We start from the raw sequence: 19,205 nt of genomic DNA on the forward strand, positions 1-19,205 counted from the left end.
TCATTTACAAAGAGAACAATTCCTTGAGGTTTGGAATCTGGATCATCCACACGATGTTTGAATTCTGCATGTTCTCTGCTGTACAGTTCAATCCAGAGGCACTGTGCACATTGGAGAGAGACTGGAGCAGTCAGTTCCACCATGAGTGCTATGATGTCTCCACAGAAAGTGAAACCACTCCTCAGATGACAGCATCTCATCGCCAGATTCCTTTTATTTACAAACTAATCTCCACCCCTAACAGCACTTCAGGTACAAAGTCAGAATGCGCACTGCCAGTAGACATGGCACGCGTCGTTATAAACACAGGTGAAATTCCCTATTTGGGCAGGCAATCATTACCTCAATCAGGGAGCTCATACTCCAAGAGGCCAACCTAGTGGGCCTCATTGAGGTCATTACAGAAAGAGTGGCCATCTACATGGAGCAGCAGATGCAGCTGGTAACTGACTGCATGCTGGTCCTCACAATGGCTGACTCTCACATTCTGCCAGTACAAGCAGGATGAAGGAAAGTCTCAACTAGATTGTCTAGTATGTCACTGGAGTGCAGCAAAGTGCTCTCAGGAAAGTGAAGATATGCTATGAAAGGGAACATGGAGAAAGGAAGCATGGAAGTGGGAACATTGGGTCAAAGTAATCCCATTCCTTCACTCTTGCCTCCCCCATTCCCAACACGTCCAATGCCTGTCAGATCCTGACATGCTATTTCCTGTTTGAATGGCTGACTTTACCACTGCACAGGTAGATGTGAGGACGTCTTTAGCAGGACCATCATGGACACTAAAACCCAGGGAACATCGGCCAAGATGCAGTCAGAGCAGAGATATAAGCAGCCTGCCTCTCTCTTTCTGTTGTCCCACAGGGAATAATAGGAAAAGGAGAAGAAAGGCTTTATCACCTCAGAATGAAAATCATTTAGGCATTTAAAAGTTTGTTCAATTGTGACTTTTTTGTCAATATTTATGCAGCAGAAACTTTGTTTCAAAATTCCATTGCCCAGTCATCTCCTCTGTTGACCTACACATCCTGTGAGCTGAAGCTCTGTTTCCATCACCTCTGTCCTGTGGCAGGGCAGGTAACTGAGGAGAAGGCTGTTGCTCCTGCTCCTGGTGTTCTTACTGCTGCTTCTCCAGTTCCTCAGCAGAGGCCCAGTGTAGAGCTGCGTAAGCTGCTCCCATGCTGACTGATAGCTGACAGCATGGAAGTCTGGATCAGAGTCAAAATGCTCTAAGGTTATAGGAATGACTGCCAAAGTCTTGGAAATGAACTCCAGAGCAGTGAAGGGGCAGTTTCAGAACCAGTCCTTGGAGCAAAGGCCTTTCACATGGACAAAGGGGCAGCTGTCATATCTCTGGACTGAAAGGTTTTCCAGCTTGTCCGTTGTACAGTATTGGTGCCCACCTCACTAATCGGTACTTCTGCTGGGGGCCGAGTCTGGTAGCAGCTGCAAAGCTTCTGGCGTGCCTGCAGCTGGACTCAGAGGAAGATAGAAAATCAGGTGGAGTTAGAATCATAGGATGGCTATAGCACAATAGGAGGCCATTTGATCCACCGTGTTCTGTACCAATTGTTAGTGTCTTATGGCTACACAGAGAATCCCCACACTGAGTGTTATAAAGCAACAGTGAAACATATATTTGAATTTGGGGTGGTTTATAGAACCCAGTAGATTGTGTTGAGTTGAGAGTGGGGAAGCTGTTGAAGCAATTCAGGTGCTTTGACAAGTTTGCAATTTTCTTTTGTGAATTGCTCATTTTTAAAGTTTTGTATGAGCTAAATTAGATGTGCAGATGTATCAGGTGGGCTGGGTAAGGAACAGTCAGAGCAGCTTTAGTTAGTTTGTGGAGCTTTTCTTTCGCTAATGAAACAGATCCTTTTTGTTGCAGCATGATCAGGGTAAAAAAAGTGAAGGGTTTCATAGGGTGCCATGATCTCTACCAACACCCCCCTCCAAACACCCCGGGTGGTGGGGATCATGCCACAGAAGGAATGGTTTTACCTACCAATGGACAGCATGGGCACATTGGTTAGCACTGCTGCCTCACAACGCCAAGGACCTGGGTTCAATTCCAGTCTCGGGTAACTGACAAATTTGCACATTCTCCTCGTGTCTGTGTGGGTTTCCTCCAGGTGTTCCAGTTTCCACCCCACAATCCAAAGATGTGCGGATTAGGTTGATTGGCCATGCTAAATTGCCCCTCAATCTCATGGGGATTAACAGGATAAATATGTGAGGTGACGGGGATAGGGCCTGAGTGGATCCGTGCACACTCAATGGGCCGAAAGGCCTCCTTCTGCACTGTAGGGATTCTATGAATTGACTGTTAATAGACTGGAGATGAGATTTCCACTTCAGACACAGGAGGCCCTGCTTCAGCGACCTGTTGGATTGCCAGCAGCTCCGTAGTCCCAAAAGTGTCAAGTGGGAGTGGTGGCCACTATTGGGACTACAGGCAGTCACAATGGAGTTTGGCCTTGGAGTCAGTCGCCAAGTGAGTGTGAGGTGGAGCATGGCGATGTGTGCAATTTATTAGGATCAGGCTAGCATTCACTGGCAAGGTGGTGAGAACGTTGGGGAATTGAGGAGGTGTGAGGAGAGGCAGTGGGTGGAGGTGGAAGACGGTAAAGAAGAATGTTTGAACTTGGGACCTGCAAAGGGGATCCGAGCTAACTGCCACTAGGATCCTCTTACACCCTCTTTCAGTTCTCTGTACAGCGGGCATGGCAAGCCAGGATTTTCTTTGGCAAGGGTATTAAGCGTGACAGAAGCAAAGTAGGTGGGTGAATACGTGAAGCTGATAAAGATTAGCCATGATCTTAGTCAATGAGAGAATAGGTTCAAGCAGATGAATGCTTTATTCTTTGTCTTATGGTCCTCAATAATCTTTTCCCTTATCTTCAGGCAGTCCCCTCAGCTGGATTCTGCACTGGGGCCAACTTGTCTAGTTGCGGCCAACCTCACTTAGCGCTATAACCTCTAGTCTCTATAGCCTCAACACTGGATCCTGACTGAGTAGAAATGGGAACTCCCAAAGTAGGGAGTGCGCACTCCTGGGACACCTGCTGATGTTACTGGAATTGTAAGGGGAGCCAGAGGTTCCACTCCTTATAGTCACGCCCCAAAACATTCCAGAAACAATGAGGACCCCAGTATATCATGCCCTTGCTCAGGGTTCTAATGGATTTCTGCCAGTGCTTTGCAGGAGTTTGGCAGAAATCTGGAGGAAACTTGGGACTTAAATCTCCTGGAGCTGCTGACAAATAACTTCCACGCTGATGCCAATATTGTGGGCTGGAAGCTTTTATAAACTTATCTCCAAGTATTTATTGCTTAAATAATAGCCAGATCATCAATATATGTTTTAAGCCAAACCAACTGTTTTTATCCATGTGTAAGATCCATACATAACAAAATACATTTGAAATTCTACATCCATATGTATTCACTGTTCACAACAGGGTTTTAATATAGAATTATCCCTGAATTTACTACATAGATACTGTGGATATAATATGATATTAAAGATAATAGAAGCTGACTAGTTCCTCTAATAACATTAAGGTGTATAGAAGTTACAAGGGCCAATTCCACCTGCAGGATAAAATTTTCCTGACTCCAATCTCTCAACACAGGAAAGAACAGAGAAGGCAAATGAAATATAGCTTCAAGCTTCAGAGGCTGCTGGACAATAAAAGTTAGAAATACCCTGCAGTGTGGTGAAATTTGCAACATACATTTTGTTCAGCTGAAGCTACTAAACAAAACTTGAACCAGCAGAAGAGGTGGGCAACAAGATTTTAAATAAGTCCCTGTTTGCTCATGCAGATTCTGGGTGTCTTTGACAGGTTCCATCCCAAGAACGTCACAATGATGATCAGGCTGATGGAAAATAAGAAGCATTCCTTCCAGGTGTGAATATTTTTGGATGGCTTTGCTTACTTTCTCTATAGATAAAACAGCATTTCAAGTTGCAGACATAGAGGGACAAATTTTCCCATTCTGTCTGCCACAGGACCGAGGGGGAGGCAGACCATGGAAAGGTTAATTGACCTTGGACAGAATTTTTCAGTTTTGGGGCAAGCAAGGCTGGAAAATCCCACCCAGAGACATGCTTGGGTTGTAATACATGAGCAAAAGCTCTTATCTAACAAACAGGAAAGCTTACATAGTGCACATATACACATTTATCTTGCAAAATTAACCTTCCTACTCAAACAAGAACAAAATCTTGGGTCATTGCAGAGAAGTTCCAGCTCTCTGTTGCTGATGAATAAGTAAAAAGTCTGACAACACCAGGTTTTAGTCCAACCTATTTATTTGATAATAAAATAAATAGGTTGGACTAAAACCTGGTGTTGTCAGACTTTTTACTGTGTTTACGCCAGTCCAACGCCGGCATACCCACATCATGGCTGATGAATAAGACACTGTCTATACACAATCTATCAATTTTTAATGTGCATTTGGAGACATCATCTATATTTCAATGCTGTCAAAATTGGTTGTGATGTTTCGAAGGTGCATCGGCAGTTTTCGCAATCATAGATTACAAAAAGAAAAAAAAAACCTTACTTTTCTGCTGTGGTGCTGAAGCACTGGAAGATGCGTACACCCGAACAAAATGACTACCATTCAGCAAAAATACACTGACAATTTACTTCACTGCTAACACTGCTAACAGAAATATAAGACACAAAACAACTGTCATCTGACCCAGTAAGCAAGAAGCAAAGAACACAACTGACTAATATTGCATATGTCTGAGGTAACTAGCAACTAAATGTGACTTTGGTGATGTTGAACATATCAAAGGAGGAATCAAAACACAGGTAATCAGAGGTTATTTCTCAAGTGTTTTTCGGCACAGTTGACTAGAGAAAGACAGAAGACTGTCATAGCTGTCAGAAAGTTGAAGCCATTGTAAATGTTGCAGATCCTACAAACATGCAGGAAGTTTGAAGTCTGCTTGGCCTCATCACATACTGTAGCCACTTCATTCCTGACCTTGCTATCTTTCCTCCCATGTCAGTTGACAGACGAGACCGCCAAGTGGGAGTGGATTGGTTACATCACGCAAACAGGCTGTACACTAGATCAAGCAACGGCTGTCAGCAAGTTGCACAAATGCCTCGTTCAACTGCGAGATAACCACCCAGCTAGTCATGGATGCAAGTCCGGTTGGCTTAGGTGCAGCTCCCATGCAAAACAACAATGCAGGGAACCCACTAATTGTTGCAATGGCAAGCAGGTCACTACCATCCTATACAGTGATGTTACTCACAAACAGAAAAAGAAGCATTCTCAATCACAAGGGTATATTGTACTTTCAACTCTATTTGTATGGTAGCAAGTTTGAAGTCACAACAGATCATAGACCATTAATATAGTCATAGAGCCATAGAGAGTTACAGCATGAAAACAGGCCCTTTGGCCCAACTTGTCCGTGCCACCCTTTTTTTTAAAACCCCTAAGCTAATCCCAAGTGCCCACATTTGGTCCATATCCCTCTATGACCATCATACCCATGTAACTATCTAAATGCTTTTTAAAAGACAAAATTGTACCCACCTCTACTACTACCTCTGGCAGCTTGTTCCAGACACTCACTACCCTCTGTGTGAAAAAATTGCCCCTCTGGACACTTCTGTATCTCTCCCCTCTCACCTTATGCCCTCTCATTTTAAACTCCCCTACCTTTGGAAAAAGATATTCACTATTTAGTTGATCTGTGCCCCTCATTATTTTGTAGACCTCTATAAGATCACCCCTCAGCTTCATACGCTCCAGAGAAAAAAGTCCCAGAGTATCCAGTCAAGTCCTGGTAGCATCCTAGTAAATCTTTTCTGCACTCTTTCTAGTTTAATAATATCCTTTCTATAATAGGGTAACCAGAATTGCACAGAGTATTCCAAGTGTGGCCTTACCAATGTCTTGTACAACTTCAACAAGACGTCCCAACTCCTGCATTCAATGTTCTGACCGATGAAACGAAACATGCTGAATGCCTTCTTCACCACTCTGTCCACCTGTGATTCCACTTTCAAGGAGCTATGAACATGTACCCCAAGATCTTTTTGTTCAGTAACTCTTCTCCAATGCCCTACCATTGACTGAGTAAGTCCTGCCCTGGTTCAATCTACCAAAATGATCACCTCGCATTTGTCTAAATTAAACTCCATCTGCCACTTGTCAGCTCACTGGCCCAATTGATCAAGATCCCGTTGCAATTGGAGATAACTTTCTTCACTATCCACATGCCACAAATCGTAGTGTCATCTGCAAACTTACTAACCATGCCTCCTATATTTGCATCCAAATCATTAATATAAATGACAAATGTTCAAACATATTGTTCAAACACATAGCAAATCATCTACTTGAATAGTGTTGGATACTCAAGCTATGTGTACAAATTCCATATTGAATATCAGCCAGGCAAGCTATCTTTTAAATCATCTATTGCCAAAAATCAGCCCTCCTTCTCTTGAGAAGGTAGCCAAAAAAATCTTAACTATATAATCCTAAATAATGCCTAAGTCACTGTAACTAACTGACCTCAAAATGGCTAAACAAGTTGAGGATGGCAACTATATATGACAGATATGGAATCACTAACTGGAAGAGTGTGATTGAGAGAGTGTCTACAAACAAAGTCGCTCACATACTATGGGCCCTATTTTACCATTGTGTCACACCCGTTTTCAGGCGTGAAAACGTGGTATGGGTGTGGGACCATTAACGCGATCCACACCCACATCCACGCAGATGGCCACTTTACCAAAACCCGGGAATGGCGGTGATCTGATTCGCGCCCGAAATGGGCGCAATGGCAATTTAAATGCATTTGCATGTATTTCAATTGAATTAATGAACCGCCCACCCAATTTTAATCAGCATTTCCTCCTTTACCGCTGCATTTGCCGATCCGGAATCGAGCCAAAATGAACCGGCTGAATAAAAGTCTGAATCGGGTGCTCCAGCTGCTGAAGAGTGAGTTCAGAGCTTCCAACAGCTCTCTGACTCAGATCAGTGGTGGTGGTGGGGGGAGGGGGGTCAGGTCATTCTCTAGTTGGGGGGGGAGGGAGGGGAGTGAAGCCAGATCGTTGTGTGGTTGTGTGGGGGGGAGGAGGAAGAGGAGGATCAGATGTATCTCTGGTGGGGAGTGGAAGGGTTGATCGTTGTCTGGTGGTGAGGGGGGGGGGGAGGGCTGATCGTTGTCTGGTGGTGGGGGAGCGGGGAGGGAGGACCAATCATTGTCTGGTGGCGGTGGTGGGATGGGTCTGATTGTTGTCTGGTGGTGGGGAGTGAGTGAAGCCAGATTGTTCTATGGGGGGCAGGAGGTAGGAAGGAGGGAGGCTGTTAAGATGCATCTCTGGTGAGGTGAAGAGACCCAATCACCCATTGGTTGGGAGGCTGGGACAGATGGATCTCTGGTTGGCGGGGGGGATCTGCTGCCACTCTGGGAGCGATCAGTTGTGGGGGGGGAACGGTTAGGGGTCGCGATCGGTCTGGTGGGCGGAGGGGGTTGATAAGGGGGACAGTGATGTCTGTGGGTAGTGGGAGGTTGGATAAGGGGGCAATGATGTCTGTGGGTAGTGGAGGGGGGGGGTGGATAAGAGAGACAGTGATGTCTGTGGGTAGTGGAGGGGGGGGGGTGGATAAGAAGGACAGTGATGTCTGTGGGTAGTGGAGGGGGGGTGGATAAGAAGGACAGTGATGTCTGTGGGTAGTGGAGGGGGGGGGGTGGATAAGAAGGACAGTGATGTCTGTGGGTAGTGGACGGGGGGGGGGGTGGATAAGAAGGACAGTGATGTCTGTGGAGGCCACTGCTCCCGTTTTACACTCCCGGGCCTCTTTCTCTGCTTTCTGCGGCCTGGGAGCGATCTGACACAGGCACACTTTTTCAAATATTTTCCAACAGCGCATGCGCTGTTCGGAGCTCTGATCATTTTGGCTGTGCTAAGCCCCGCCCACAGCGCGAATGGGAGCCACAATTTTTTTTCAGGCCGAGTCCGTATGGGAGAAGCCCGAAAGCAGGTTTCCAAGCTGGGTCTGAATTAAGCCCAGATTCAGCAGGTAGAATGAAAATGGTAAAATCAGGCCCTATGTCTTCACAACATTTGAAACAAGTTCACTGTTACAACCACATCTGATCCTGTGTTACACAACAATTGCATTTTCATTCTACAATCATTGAGGAAATGTTATCGTGGTCCCCAGGAAATTGTTAAAATCAAACAACTGCTCAGGGAGAAGGTACGATTCTCAGAAATTGGTCATTTGGTTGAACACACAATCAGTATTTGCCATATCAAGCAACCATATTGTCAAATCTTCACATTCCTCTCAATATGCCTGAACTACCTCCAGGATCATGGATTAAAGATTTTTTTTATTAATTTGTGAGAGCATTGCTGACGGCCAGCATTTATTGCCCTTCCCTAGTTGCGCAAGGACAGTTGAGAATCAATCACATTGGCTGTGGCTCTGGGGTCACATGTAGGCCAGACCGGGTAAGGATGGCAGATTTCCTTCCCCAAGGGACATTAGTGAAACAGTTGGGTTTTTCCTGACAATCGACAATGGTTTCATGGTCATCAGTAGATTCTTAATTCCAGATTTTTTTTTTATTGAATTCAAATTCCACTAGCTGCTGTGGTATGATTTGAACCCAGGTTCCCAGAACATTAGCTGAGTTTCTGGATTAATAGTCTAGCGATGATACCACTACGCCATCGCCTCCCCTTGATTTTTACAGACTGCCCACCAGTGAACATTTGCTTCTTGTCATTGATGATTATACCAGACTCCCAGTCATGGAAATAAATAGGTTTACTTCAACAAAGGCGGTCATCCCAAAGCTTGACCAGTTTTTCACTTTGTTTGGAATTCCTCAAACAGTGAGAAATGACAATCAGCAATGATACACTCAGTAAATCTGCAAACTACTTAGGTTTCCTTTATCTCTTAGATCACACTCTGTTGGCCAAAGGCTAATGAAGAGAGAAGTTGAGAGATTTATGCATACCTTGAAAAAAATGATACAGCTACAGCAGACAACAAGTCATGATAAGAGTTGTATTAGTTTCTTCGCAATTACAGACTGACTCCTCACTCAACTCCTATAAAACTCCAGCAACAAATCTTTGCACCTCCTATGCACAAACTAGCTCTGAACTACCCTATCGTATAATTGAATTCAAAATGCACCAGCTGCTGTGGTGGGATTTGAACCCAGGTTCCCAGAACATTAGCTGAGTTTCTGGATTAATAGTCTAGTGTTAACACCATTAGGCCATTGCTTCCCTTTAGTACCACTAGGCCATTTCCTAGCTCTGAGCTACCCTATGATAAACTTCTATAATGATCAACATGCACACTGACACAATAAAGGACAGAAGGATCGAATGAAAATAAATGCAGAGTGAAACATGAAATTTAGAGTTACACCGCTAAAGCCAGGAGATAAAGTGCTTGTGAAACATGTTGAAAAGCGAACAAGCCCTTTACTACATCCAACCATTTCCTGTGACCAACAGAAAAGGTGACAATACCATCTCAGGTGATCAATGTGAGTTAAATGAGATCACATCTGATGTCAGATGATATCCTACATGAGAGAAAATGTCCACCATGCATGAATGATGTTACAAAGTGAACTATTTTCAGTTGGTGGACAAATCTTTCATATCACAGAGTGCATTGTTAAATTATTACAAAAGTTAAAATATGTAATATATTGAATGCTCAAGTTATGCTTAACATTATTTACACTTTGGAAATGAATCAGTGGAATATGTTATGGCTATTATGTACTAATAAGAGGAGGGATGAGTGAATTGAAAATTGTCATGTGATTTTGTTCACTTGAAGCTACCATACATATTTGTATCAGCTGAGGGAACCTGCAACTAGACAACTAAAAAGAAAGCCATTGTTTGTTCATGCAGTTGTATATTTTGGGTGTCTCTGGCAGTTTCTGTCTAAAGAACATTACAAACCTGTGAAGAGCACGTTTCTAACAGGGGCTCCTCAGCTGGCATCTTGGAACATCCATTTGTGGAAACTCCATGGCCACAACAACAGGGAGGAACATCACGCCTCGTTAATCACATAATGGAGATGGATCTGCACCTTTTACAGATGAAAACTCAACTCCATGCCCTGGGAGGTCAACAGGAACAGTATCTAATGATTTTAATTTTTTTTTACCTATTAGTGTGTTTGAGTGCAAATGGAAAGCTGTTCTCACTGAGTAACTGCTCATGAAGCATCAGGAATGAAAACTTTAACAAGATCTTGCAACTCAGTTTCAGCAGCATCAGGGATCTTAATATTGGCCCAAAAGGAATGAAAGTGTACGTCCCTGTTTTTGCACTGCTTCCTGATACGAACATTTAAAACCAGCTAAAAGAGGCAAGAATGGAGAGTGATAACTTTATTGTTGGACTCCAGGAAATTGGCTGTTCTCAATTCATTGCAGGTGTTTGACATTGGAGTCTCACATCATTCTATTTGTTGACAAAAATCTGGTTTCTGCCAGAAACGTAGCTGCAGTTCAGTGAACCTCAAAATTACTTTCCAGCTTAGGGGGTACAACTCTGCTTGGTCCACCACAGCTTAAAGACAATGCAGAGAAGACTCTAAGCTTGGCAACACTCAGCAGACAGCATGTCACATTCATCATGTCACATTCAAAATGGCCGAAAGAGTGACAACACGACAACACTTACTCAGGGATTTGTTGCATTTCTCACATGGAAATGAAATGGAAAGTGCCCATATGAAAGGATTAAGATTCAAGCTACCTGGTTTTAAACTCACATCTGGAAGTATGTTAATTGGGAGAATTATCAGGCTGAATTTTATTGAGAGAGCATCCCAATGCCAGGGGTGGGGTGGTGGGCAGGGTGTGTGTGTGCAATTGGGAGGCAACCCTCACTTCAGTCCACAGCAGGGCATAGGGCAGCATGTTGTCATCAGCGGTGGATGCATTCCAATTAGGGATGGGGCTTTCAGAGAGTAATTAAGAGACAAACACATTGCTGCAGGTCTTGTGTCATGTATAGGTCAGACAGGTAAGGTCAGCAGATTAGTGATTCAGATAGGTAATTAATGAGAAGCCAGCAGTTATGTGATTATTGATTACAGATACCAGCTTTTTAATTAATTGAATTTAAAATTTTCAGTGCCTTGATGGGATGTGAATTCATGCCTCTTGAATAATAATCCAAACCTGATGAATTACAAGGCCAGAAACTCAGTTACTTTGCTACCATACCCCGTAACATCTCTTTGAGACTGGGTTGCAAGCTAGTAAGCTGCTGGTGCAAAGTCAAAGCTGCATTGGGAGCTCAGATTAATTACTCAAGTGATCTGACTTCACAAAGCTGCACACAGCTTTAATCATCCAGCCAATAATTCTCAGCAGAAATTTTGCCAATTTCTACATTCCAAGATTTGGCAAGTGCTCTTCAGCATTTTCAAGTACACGTGTTAAAAGGAGAATCCAAGTACTTTACAAAAACAGATGCCTTCTCTTGAATACGTACACATTAAATTGGGCTAGATTGTAGGAATTAGATGGCCTTATTTAAGGTTGGCACAATATCGATCTCATTTCACCATTTCCGGTGTTGCTGCATGTGATGGAGTTGGAAAGTCTGCTCTGATGAGCTAATTATATTTTCCATTTATTTAATGATTTCAATTAAAAAGCAATGGACCTCAGAGAAGGAGATGACTTTTTGTTCAGTATTCTCAATGGCATATAATAGGTGAGTGTAACAGCCTATGCACATTCACATTCTGGCAGGAGCTGGAAATGTCAGAACTTTATCAAATCTCAATTTAGGTCTGGAACAGAGGAAACTGCCTTCATCTCACATACAAGCCGCAATGCTGAGTGAAATGGTGCAAAGAGAAGGGATTTATAACGTCCAGAATTTTCTTAGGCTTGGCCGCATTACTCAGCTATGTGAAGATCAGAGATGTTTCTGCCATATGGTTCAGTTCAGCAGTCTAACTGAGGCCTGTTGACCAGGGCTCCCGATGAGAATAGAGGAAGCATTTGTGATAACAACCCCTTTGTATAGGGGATGATTGGGCAGCAACTAAAAGCCGGCCAAAGGATGATTTCCCAGGGCACTTTTATGCACCCTGGACGTACTCTCTTCCACCTTCTTCCGTCAGGAAAAAGAGACAGAAGTCTGAGGTCAAGTACCAACTGACTCAAGAACAGCTTCTTCCCTGCTGCCGTCAGACTTTTGAATTGACCTACCTTGTATTAAGTTGATCTTTCTCTACAACCTAGCTATGACTGTAATATTACATTCTACACCCACTCCTTTCCTTCTCTATGTTCGGTGTGCTTTGTCTGTATAGCGTGCAAGGTACAATACTGTTTCGCTGTATACTAATATGTGTGACAAAAATAAATCAAATCAAATCAAAATCAACTGGCACCCATTAAACATTCACACTGGTTGAGACTCCTATACACACGTATAGACTAGGTGATCCTGTCCTGACCCCAGGTAGTCCAGTAAGTTCAGGAATGAAAGACACTGATGCCAACCCTACCAAACCAGAAGAGAGGGCAGGGGAATTTTAGTCTCGCTCTCTCTCTCTCTCCATATGCTGGAACTATAAAACGATGCTGCAAGCTGACACACACATTCAGATAAAAACAAATTTCCCATTACCTTTTCATAGCCCAGCATGATTATTCGCACCAGCACGACATTAACATGGGCCCCTAGAGACTCATCATGGTAAATCTCATTAACCTGTAGGGAAAGAAAAATACATTTGAGAGAATGTATTAGACAACAATAAACTCTTTAGATGAAAGCATTATAAAACCAGCTTGGTTCCAACTTCCTAGATTCCCATCCAATGATCAGTCCTTTTTGCATTTATTCTTTTTTGGATCCAAAGATGAGATGCAATTTGAAGCTAGGGGTATCAGAGTCACACTGGAGCTCCCGAAGGAAATTAATAAAATCTAAATTATGCAGCTCAATGGCAATAATATACCCATAGTAATCAATAGGCAATATCCCCCAGTTCATTAAAAGAAAATTTGCTGAAATGAATAATGCATTTGCAGGCAAAAAATTAATCCAAAATAAATGAAATCTCATTAACAGTCATCTTCATTGTACTGAGGATTTATCTAATAATCTCGAGAGTCACTGTTACTGACAACAATCACAGCCACAGTGTGTTATTATTCCTTCCCATTAATGGAGTCTACAAAACAAAATAATCAGAAACCTGAAAGTGGACTCAACTTTGTGCCCAAAAAACTGACAAGATGCAGTAAAAGCTGTCACCATTCCTCTGAGACCGAGGTTCGTGCTGGAGTTGTGATAATGGTGAGGGGCTGATTAGGATCGTTAACCCTTGGCAAACCTCGTGTACATCAAAAATGTTCTAGCATTGCCAAAATGACATTAATTAGCATGAAGCAAAGTAAAACAAAGCAGGATTTAAGTCATTATTGCTCAGCACTTTCTAATTTTTTTTAAATGTCAGGAATTTGAAGGGAAATTTTAAATGAATGTGTGTACCTATAAGGATCTGGCATTATGAACTGATTCATTATGCAAGTCACATCTACAGCATATTGGATTATCTGAGGGCTTAAGGAACAGCCAATTTTGATTAAATGGCAAAACTAGTTAGAAGCTCAAAACCGTAATATAAAATTACACGGCATTAGTGATTTATCATCACACTATCCGATTAGCAGATTTATTTTATCCTCGTGCTTAAATCTAGGGGTGGTGGAGGGAGATGTGGTGTTGGGATCAGTTGAGCTGGTTGTTGGGGGGTGGGGGGAGGTTCCTCTTCTAACTCTACTACTCAGACTAACAATGAGTGTAAAACTGGCAGAACCATCCAAAGTTAGCAATTTAAATCACTTTGTTGGATGGTTCCCAGCGTAGTTGTTCAGGGGAAGTTAGCACTGGGATGTCGATGATGAAGACTGCAGACAACCGTGTCTTATTAATGGCTTCCAATTCAATGAGAAAGAGGGTCTGCCGCTTCCAGTTGATACAGAGCCATGGGGAGCAAGGATCTGAGTGGCAAGAGGCAGCAGCATCTCTATAAGTTCATGGGGCAAGTGAACATAGACCACTGCAGTGGTGAAGACTGGCTCGACCACGTATTGCCAGCAGTGGTCTCATCTAGAGATGAGTGAAAGGCAACGCCAGAGTCTTCCTCGTATGTTCCAGGATGTGGCTATTCGCATCTGTCTGCTTCTCCAGTACGAGTTGCAGTTGTACGAACTCTGAAGGAATAATGTGGAGCTCCTAGCTTGCAATGAGTGAATGTCTACCTGCATACCCTTTAAATATGGCACCTGGAACTTCAACTTCCTGCCCCACCCGCTCCAAAATTTACCGAGCTCCTCGCTAATGCATACTTAATAAGCTGAAAAGCAGAAGATTGCATGTGATTACCTATCCCACTGGTGGGAATCAGATTGAGATCTCCCACCAGCCAACGCACTTAGTCTCCAGAATGGAAAATTCCACCCAATGTAATCTGTAGATACAACTTTCTCAGGTTAAAATTTATACTCAATTAACTCAAATTCTTTTACGCTGTATAATAGCCAGTACAACATAAAAACATACAATAAATGCAAATCGCTGCAGATGCTGGCATCTGAAACAAAAACAGAAAATGCCGGAAAAACGCAGCAGGTCAGACAGCATATGTGGAGGGAGAATAGAGCCAACATTGAGTCTGGATGACTCTTCACTCCATCAGAACAACTGAAATAGGATCAAGAGTAGGCTATATGATCCTTTGAGCCTATTCCACCATTCAACAAGATCAAAGCTGAACAGCTACATCAAATTCATTTTCCTGGTCTATCTCTTTCCTTATCCCTCAATTTCGTTAATATCCAAAAATCTATAAATCTTAGTCCTGAGAATACCCATCAACTGAAAATCCACTCGTTGAGCATAGATATTTCTCCTCATCTCAGTCCTAAATGTCCTCAGTCCTCGTTTTCTTATCTGGAGAGATTATGGTCTCCAGTCAGAAAAAAAACTCTCTCAACTTCTCACAAGTTGAGAAAAGTAATTGCTTTAGCCCAACAAGCTCTCTAAGATGTTTTCACATTTCAATGCAATCATTTCTCAAGTCTTCTAAACTTCACTGAATATACGCTCACGTATCAGTCCGCATTACTCAATCTCTACTCACAGGCAGCTCTCTCATCTCAGGAACTACTTCAGTCAATTTTCATTGCACCCCATCCAAGACAACTATCCTTCCCTTGATAAGGAGACCAAATCCGTACACTGTACTCCTGATGCAATCTCACCAAGGCCCTACATAATTGTAGCAAGACTTCCCTACTTATATACTCCAACCTCCATGTAATACAATTTGCCTTCCTAATTCTCATTCTCTCACCTTTTGAGAACATTCTGTCCATTCTTTCTATCAAAGTGGATAGTTTCACACTTCCCCGCACTGAAGTCCATCTGTACCTTCTTATCCAAACACATCAGTATTGTCAGCAAACTTGTATACACAACACTAGTTCCTCTCATCTAAGTTGATATAAATTGTAAATAGTTGAGCCCTAAACACTGATCTTTACAGCACCCCACCAGTTACACCCTGCCATCTTGAGAATTACCTATTTATTCCTACACTCTCTTTTCTGTCTGTTTACCAATCCTCAATCCATGTATTTCACTCCCAATCCTACCAGCCCCAATGTCTTCTGAAAATCCAAAAATGCTACATCCACAAGTACTCCCTTGTCTACTGTGCTAATTATACCCTAAAAAGAAACTCTAATAGATTTTCAAACACAATTTCCCTTTCATAAAACTTCACTGACTTGGCCTAATTGTGATTGTGTACAACCACAGTACCACATCTTGACAGATTAATTCTAACAGCTCCCCACTACTGATTTCAGCTTAACTGACCTATAGATTCCTGTTCTTTATCTCCCTCTTTACTTGAACAATAGGATTATATTTGCTACTTTCTAATCTGCAGGGATCCTTTTCAGTAACGTCCACCAGATCAAATCCACGTGTCAATAGGTTACATTTTACCTGGAGATGGTGTCCCTGTCCACTGCCTGAAAAAGTAGGATTTTAAAAAATTTATTCATGGGATGTAGGCATTGCTGGCTAAGGTAGCATTTATCGCTAGTTGACTTTCAGAAGGTGGTGGTAAACTGTCTTCTCGAACCACTGCAGTCCTTGAGGTGTAAGTACACCCAACAGTGCTGGTAGGAAAGGAATCTCAGGATTTTGACTCAGTGACAGTGAAAAACGGTGGAATATTTCCAAATCAGGATGACGAGTGACTTAGAGAGGAACTTCCAGGCGGTGGTGTTCCGTGTGTCTGCTGCCTGTGTCCTTCTAGATAGGGCAGTGGTTATGAGTTTGGAAGGTGCTGTCCAAGGTATCTTGGTAGGTTCCTACAGTGCATCTTGTAGATGTCACACTGCTTGTCCATGGTGGAGGCATTAAATGTTTGTAGAAGGGGTAAGAATCAAGCTATTGCTTTGTCCTGGATGGTGTTGCACTTTTTGAGTCAGGCAGATGGAGAGTATTCCATCATACTCCTGAATTGTGCCATGCAGATGGTGGACAGGCTTTGGGAAGTAAGGAGGTGCAGGATTCCCAACCTCTGACCTGCTTTTGTGACTGTATTATTTATATGGCTAGTTCAGTTCAGATTCTGGTCAATGGTAATTCCCAGGATGTTGTTAGTAGAGGAATTAGTAATGGCAACGCAATTGAACATCAGGGGGTGATGTTTAGTGATGGTCATTTTTGAGCACTTGTGTGGTGTGAATATTACTTGCCACTTGTCAGCCCAAGCCTTGATGCACTTGGACATGAACTGCTTCCGTATCTGAGGAGTTGAAAATGGTGCTGAACATAGTGCAATCATTAGCGAACTTCTGACCTTATCATTGATGAAGCAGCTGAAGATGGTGAGCTTGCCTCTGCCTGCACAGGAAGCCAGGACTGGATTTTACAGCTGACAGTTAGCTGCCTGAGATTGTAGCTTCTGTCACAATGTGGGAGAATGTCCCAATGCCAGGGGCTGCCAGCCAGAGAATCAGTAGCTCTCCAGTCCCTGGAGCACCACCAGGAACAGTGGCCATTGCTGGTACTGCAGTCAGTCCACGAAAGAGGCCAGACTGAAAACTAATTAGGTGGCCTCACTAGGGCCTGTCAGACAGTCTGTGGTGAGGGGCAGGGGTGGTGAAACAGTGGTGGGGGTGGGGAAGGACACCTGTGTTGCGGGGGTTGGGGTGGGTGGATGGAGAGGAGACAAAGGATTCAAGTGGTGCATTCACCAGATCTCCTTCCATTAACCTCCTTGGCAACTGCGTGTCCACGCAAACCCACAGCAAGACTGCCATTGGTGGAAGAAAGGGGTTAAAGGGCCTCCACTGGCCCAAAGGTTTGACACCTACCCTGTTGCTGGTAGACAATGGCATGACACTACCATCTCACCTGATTCCTGTCCCCACCTGTCTGCTCACTCCTAGGGGGCTTAAAATTCTGGCCATTCTTCCAATCTTGAATGAACATAAGGACATAAGAACATAAGAAATAGGAGCAGGAGTAGGCCATCTAGCCCTTCGAGCCTGCCCCGCCATTCAATAAGATCATGGCTGATCTGTCGTGGCTCAGTTCCACATTCCCGCCCTCTCCCCATAACCCTTAATCCCCTCTCTCATCAAAAACCCATCAACCCGCGTCTTAAAAATATTTAGCGAGGTAGCCTCCACCACTTCAACGGGCAGAGAATTCCAGACATTCACCACCCTTTGAGTGAAGAAGTTCCTCCTCAACTCTGTTCTAAACCGCCCCCCCTTTATCTTGAGGCTATGCCCACTAGTCCTACTATCCTTTCTGAGTGGGAAGAGTCTCTCCACCTCTATCCTATCCATCCCATTCATCATCTTATACGTCTCAATGAGATCTCCCCTCATTCTTCTAAACTCTAACGAGTACAAGCTTAATCTATTCAGCCTCTCCTCATAGCTCAACCCCCTCAACTCCGGAATCAGCCTAGTAAACCTCTTCTGCACTCCCTCCAAGGCTAAAATATCCTTGCGTAAGTACGGCGCAACAAGGTCAGTATATTTTCTCTATTCCTAATTGCCCTTTAACTGAATGGTTTGCTCGGCCACTTAGGGAGCAGTTAAGAGTTAACAACATTGCAGTGGATCTGGAGTCATGTGTAGGCCACACCAAGGTAAGGGCAGCAGATTTCCCTCCTTGAAGGACATTAGTGAACCAGATCAGTTTTTAAAACGATTGATGATAATTGTCATGGTCGCCATTACTGAGACTAGTTTCACACATCAGATTTGTTAATTTGATTTAATTTGAAGTTTCCCAGCTGTCAGGGTGGATTTGAACCTGTCTTCCCACAGCATTAATCTGGGCCTCCCCATTTGGGCCATTAGTTGGCCAACTTGTTGCAAATTTTTTATGCATTTTGATATAGCGCCTTACTTTTAACTTTTTGTTATTTTTCTGGGATGTGGCCATCATAAATAATTTTCTATTCTATTCTAATCGGAGCACCCAGAGGAAGCCCACGTAGACACGGGGAGAATGTGTAGATGCTGCACAGAAAATAATTTTCTGTCTCATCCTGGCACAATCTGCTTGATTTTACCCAATTTGTTACTCTGCTCTACGGCCTCAATTTTTCTCTTCCGCTTAATAAATTTACCTTAATTGAACCATCTTCCCCATATTAAAAGCTTTTCCATCTTCTTTATTTATTGTTTGGGACTGTAAACATTCTTAAATTTTAACTGATTAGAGATTCTTGAAAATGTCTTAGCCCTTTTCTCAAATTATCTACAATCCCACAGTGCAGAGTTTTTTTTTGCAATAGTAACAGCTGCCATTTAATAGTCTTTTAACTTAAGACCAACCTTCAATGCAAGTCTATATTCAAGCCCACTGTGAATAGTTCTGACATTTCGCTGTCCTTTCACTGTTTATACTCCTGAGGCTTTCAGACTTCTTCTAGGTCAATGCCAATTTTTCTTTTATTTGCTATTGACAGTATACCTAAGGACAAGAGGCCTTTTCATGAAAAGTGCACCATCTCACCTTACAAAATGTATTTCTTTTTCTCCGTCTCTTTTTTTTACCCTAACTGAAAAGAGT

The 19,205-nt window shown here is 43.1% G+C and overlaps 1 protein-coding gene across 1 annotated transcript in view; it reads right to left on the reverse strand.

Annotated features, from left to right (window-relative positions):
- Positions 1–19,205, reverse strand: part of LOC145351837 (A disintegrin and metalloproteinase with thrombospondin motifs 2-like) — a 209,759-nt gene that overhangs the window by 50,867 nt on the left and 139,687 nt on the right. Inside the window, exon 5 of the mRNA XM_080201523.1 lies at positions 12,708–12,791. Coding sequence (XP_080057649.1) covers positions 12,708–12,791 — 84 coding nt within the window. The remainder of the gene's footprint in view (positions 1–12,707; positions 12,792–19,205) is intronic.

Source organism: Carcharhinus amblyrhynchos, chromosome 13 (genome assembly GCF_965287045.1).
Source record: "Carcharhinus amblyrhynchos chromosome 13, sCarAmb.v2.hapA, whole genome shotgun sequence".
In the NCBI taxonomy this organism is placed as follows: Eukaryota; Metazoa; Chordata; class Chondrichthyes; order Carcharhiniformes; family Carcharhinidae; genus Carcharhinus; species Carcharhinus amblyrhynchos.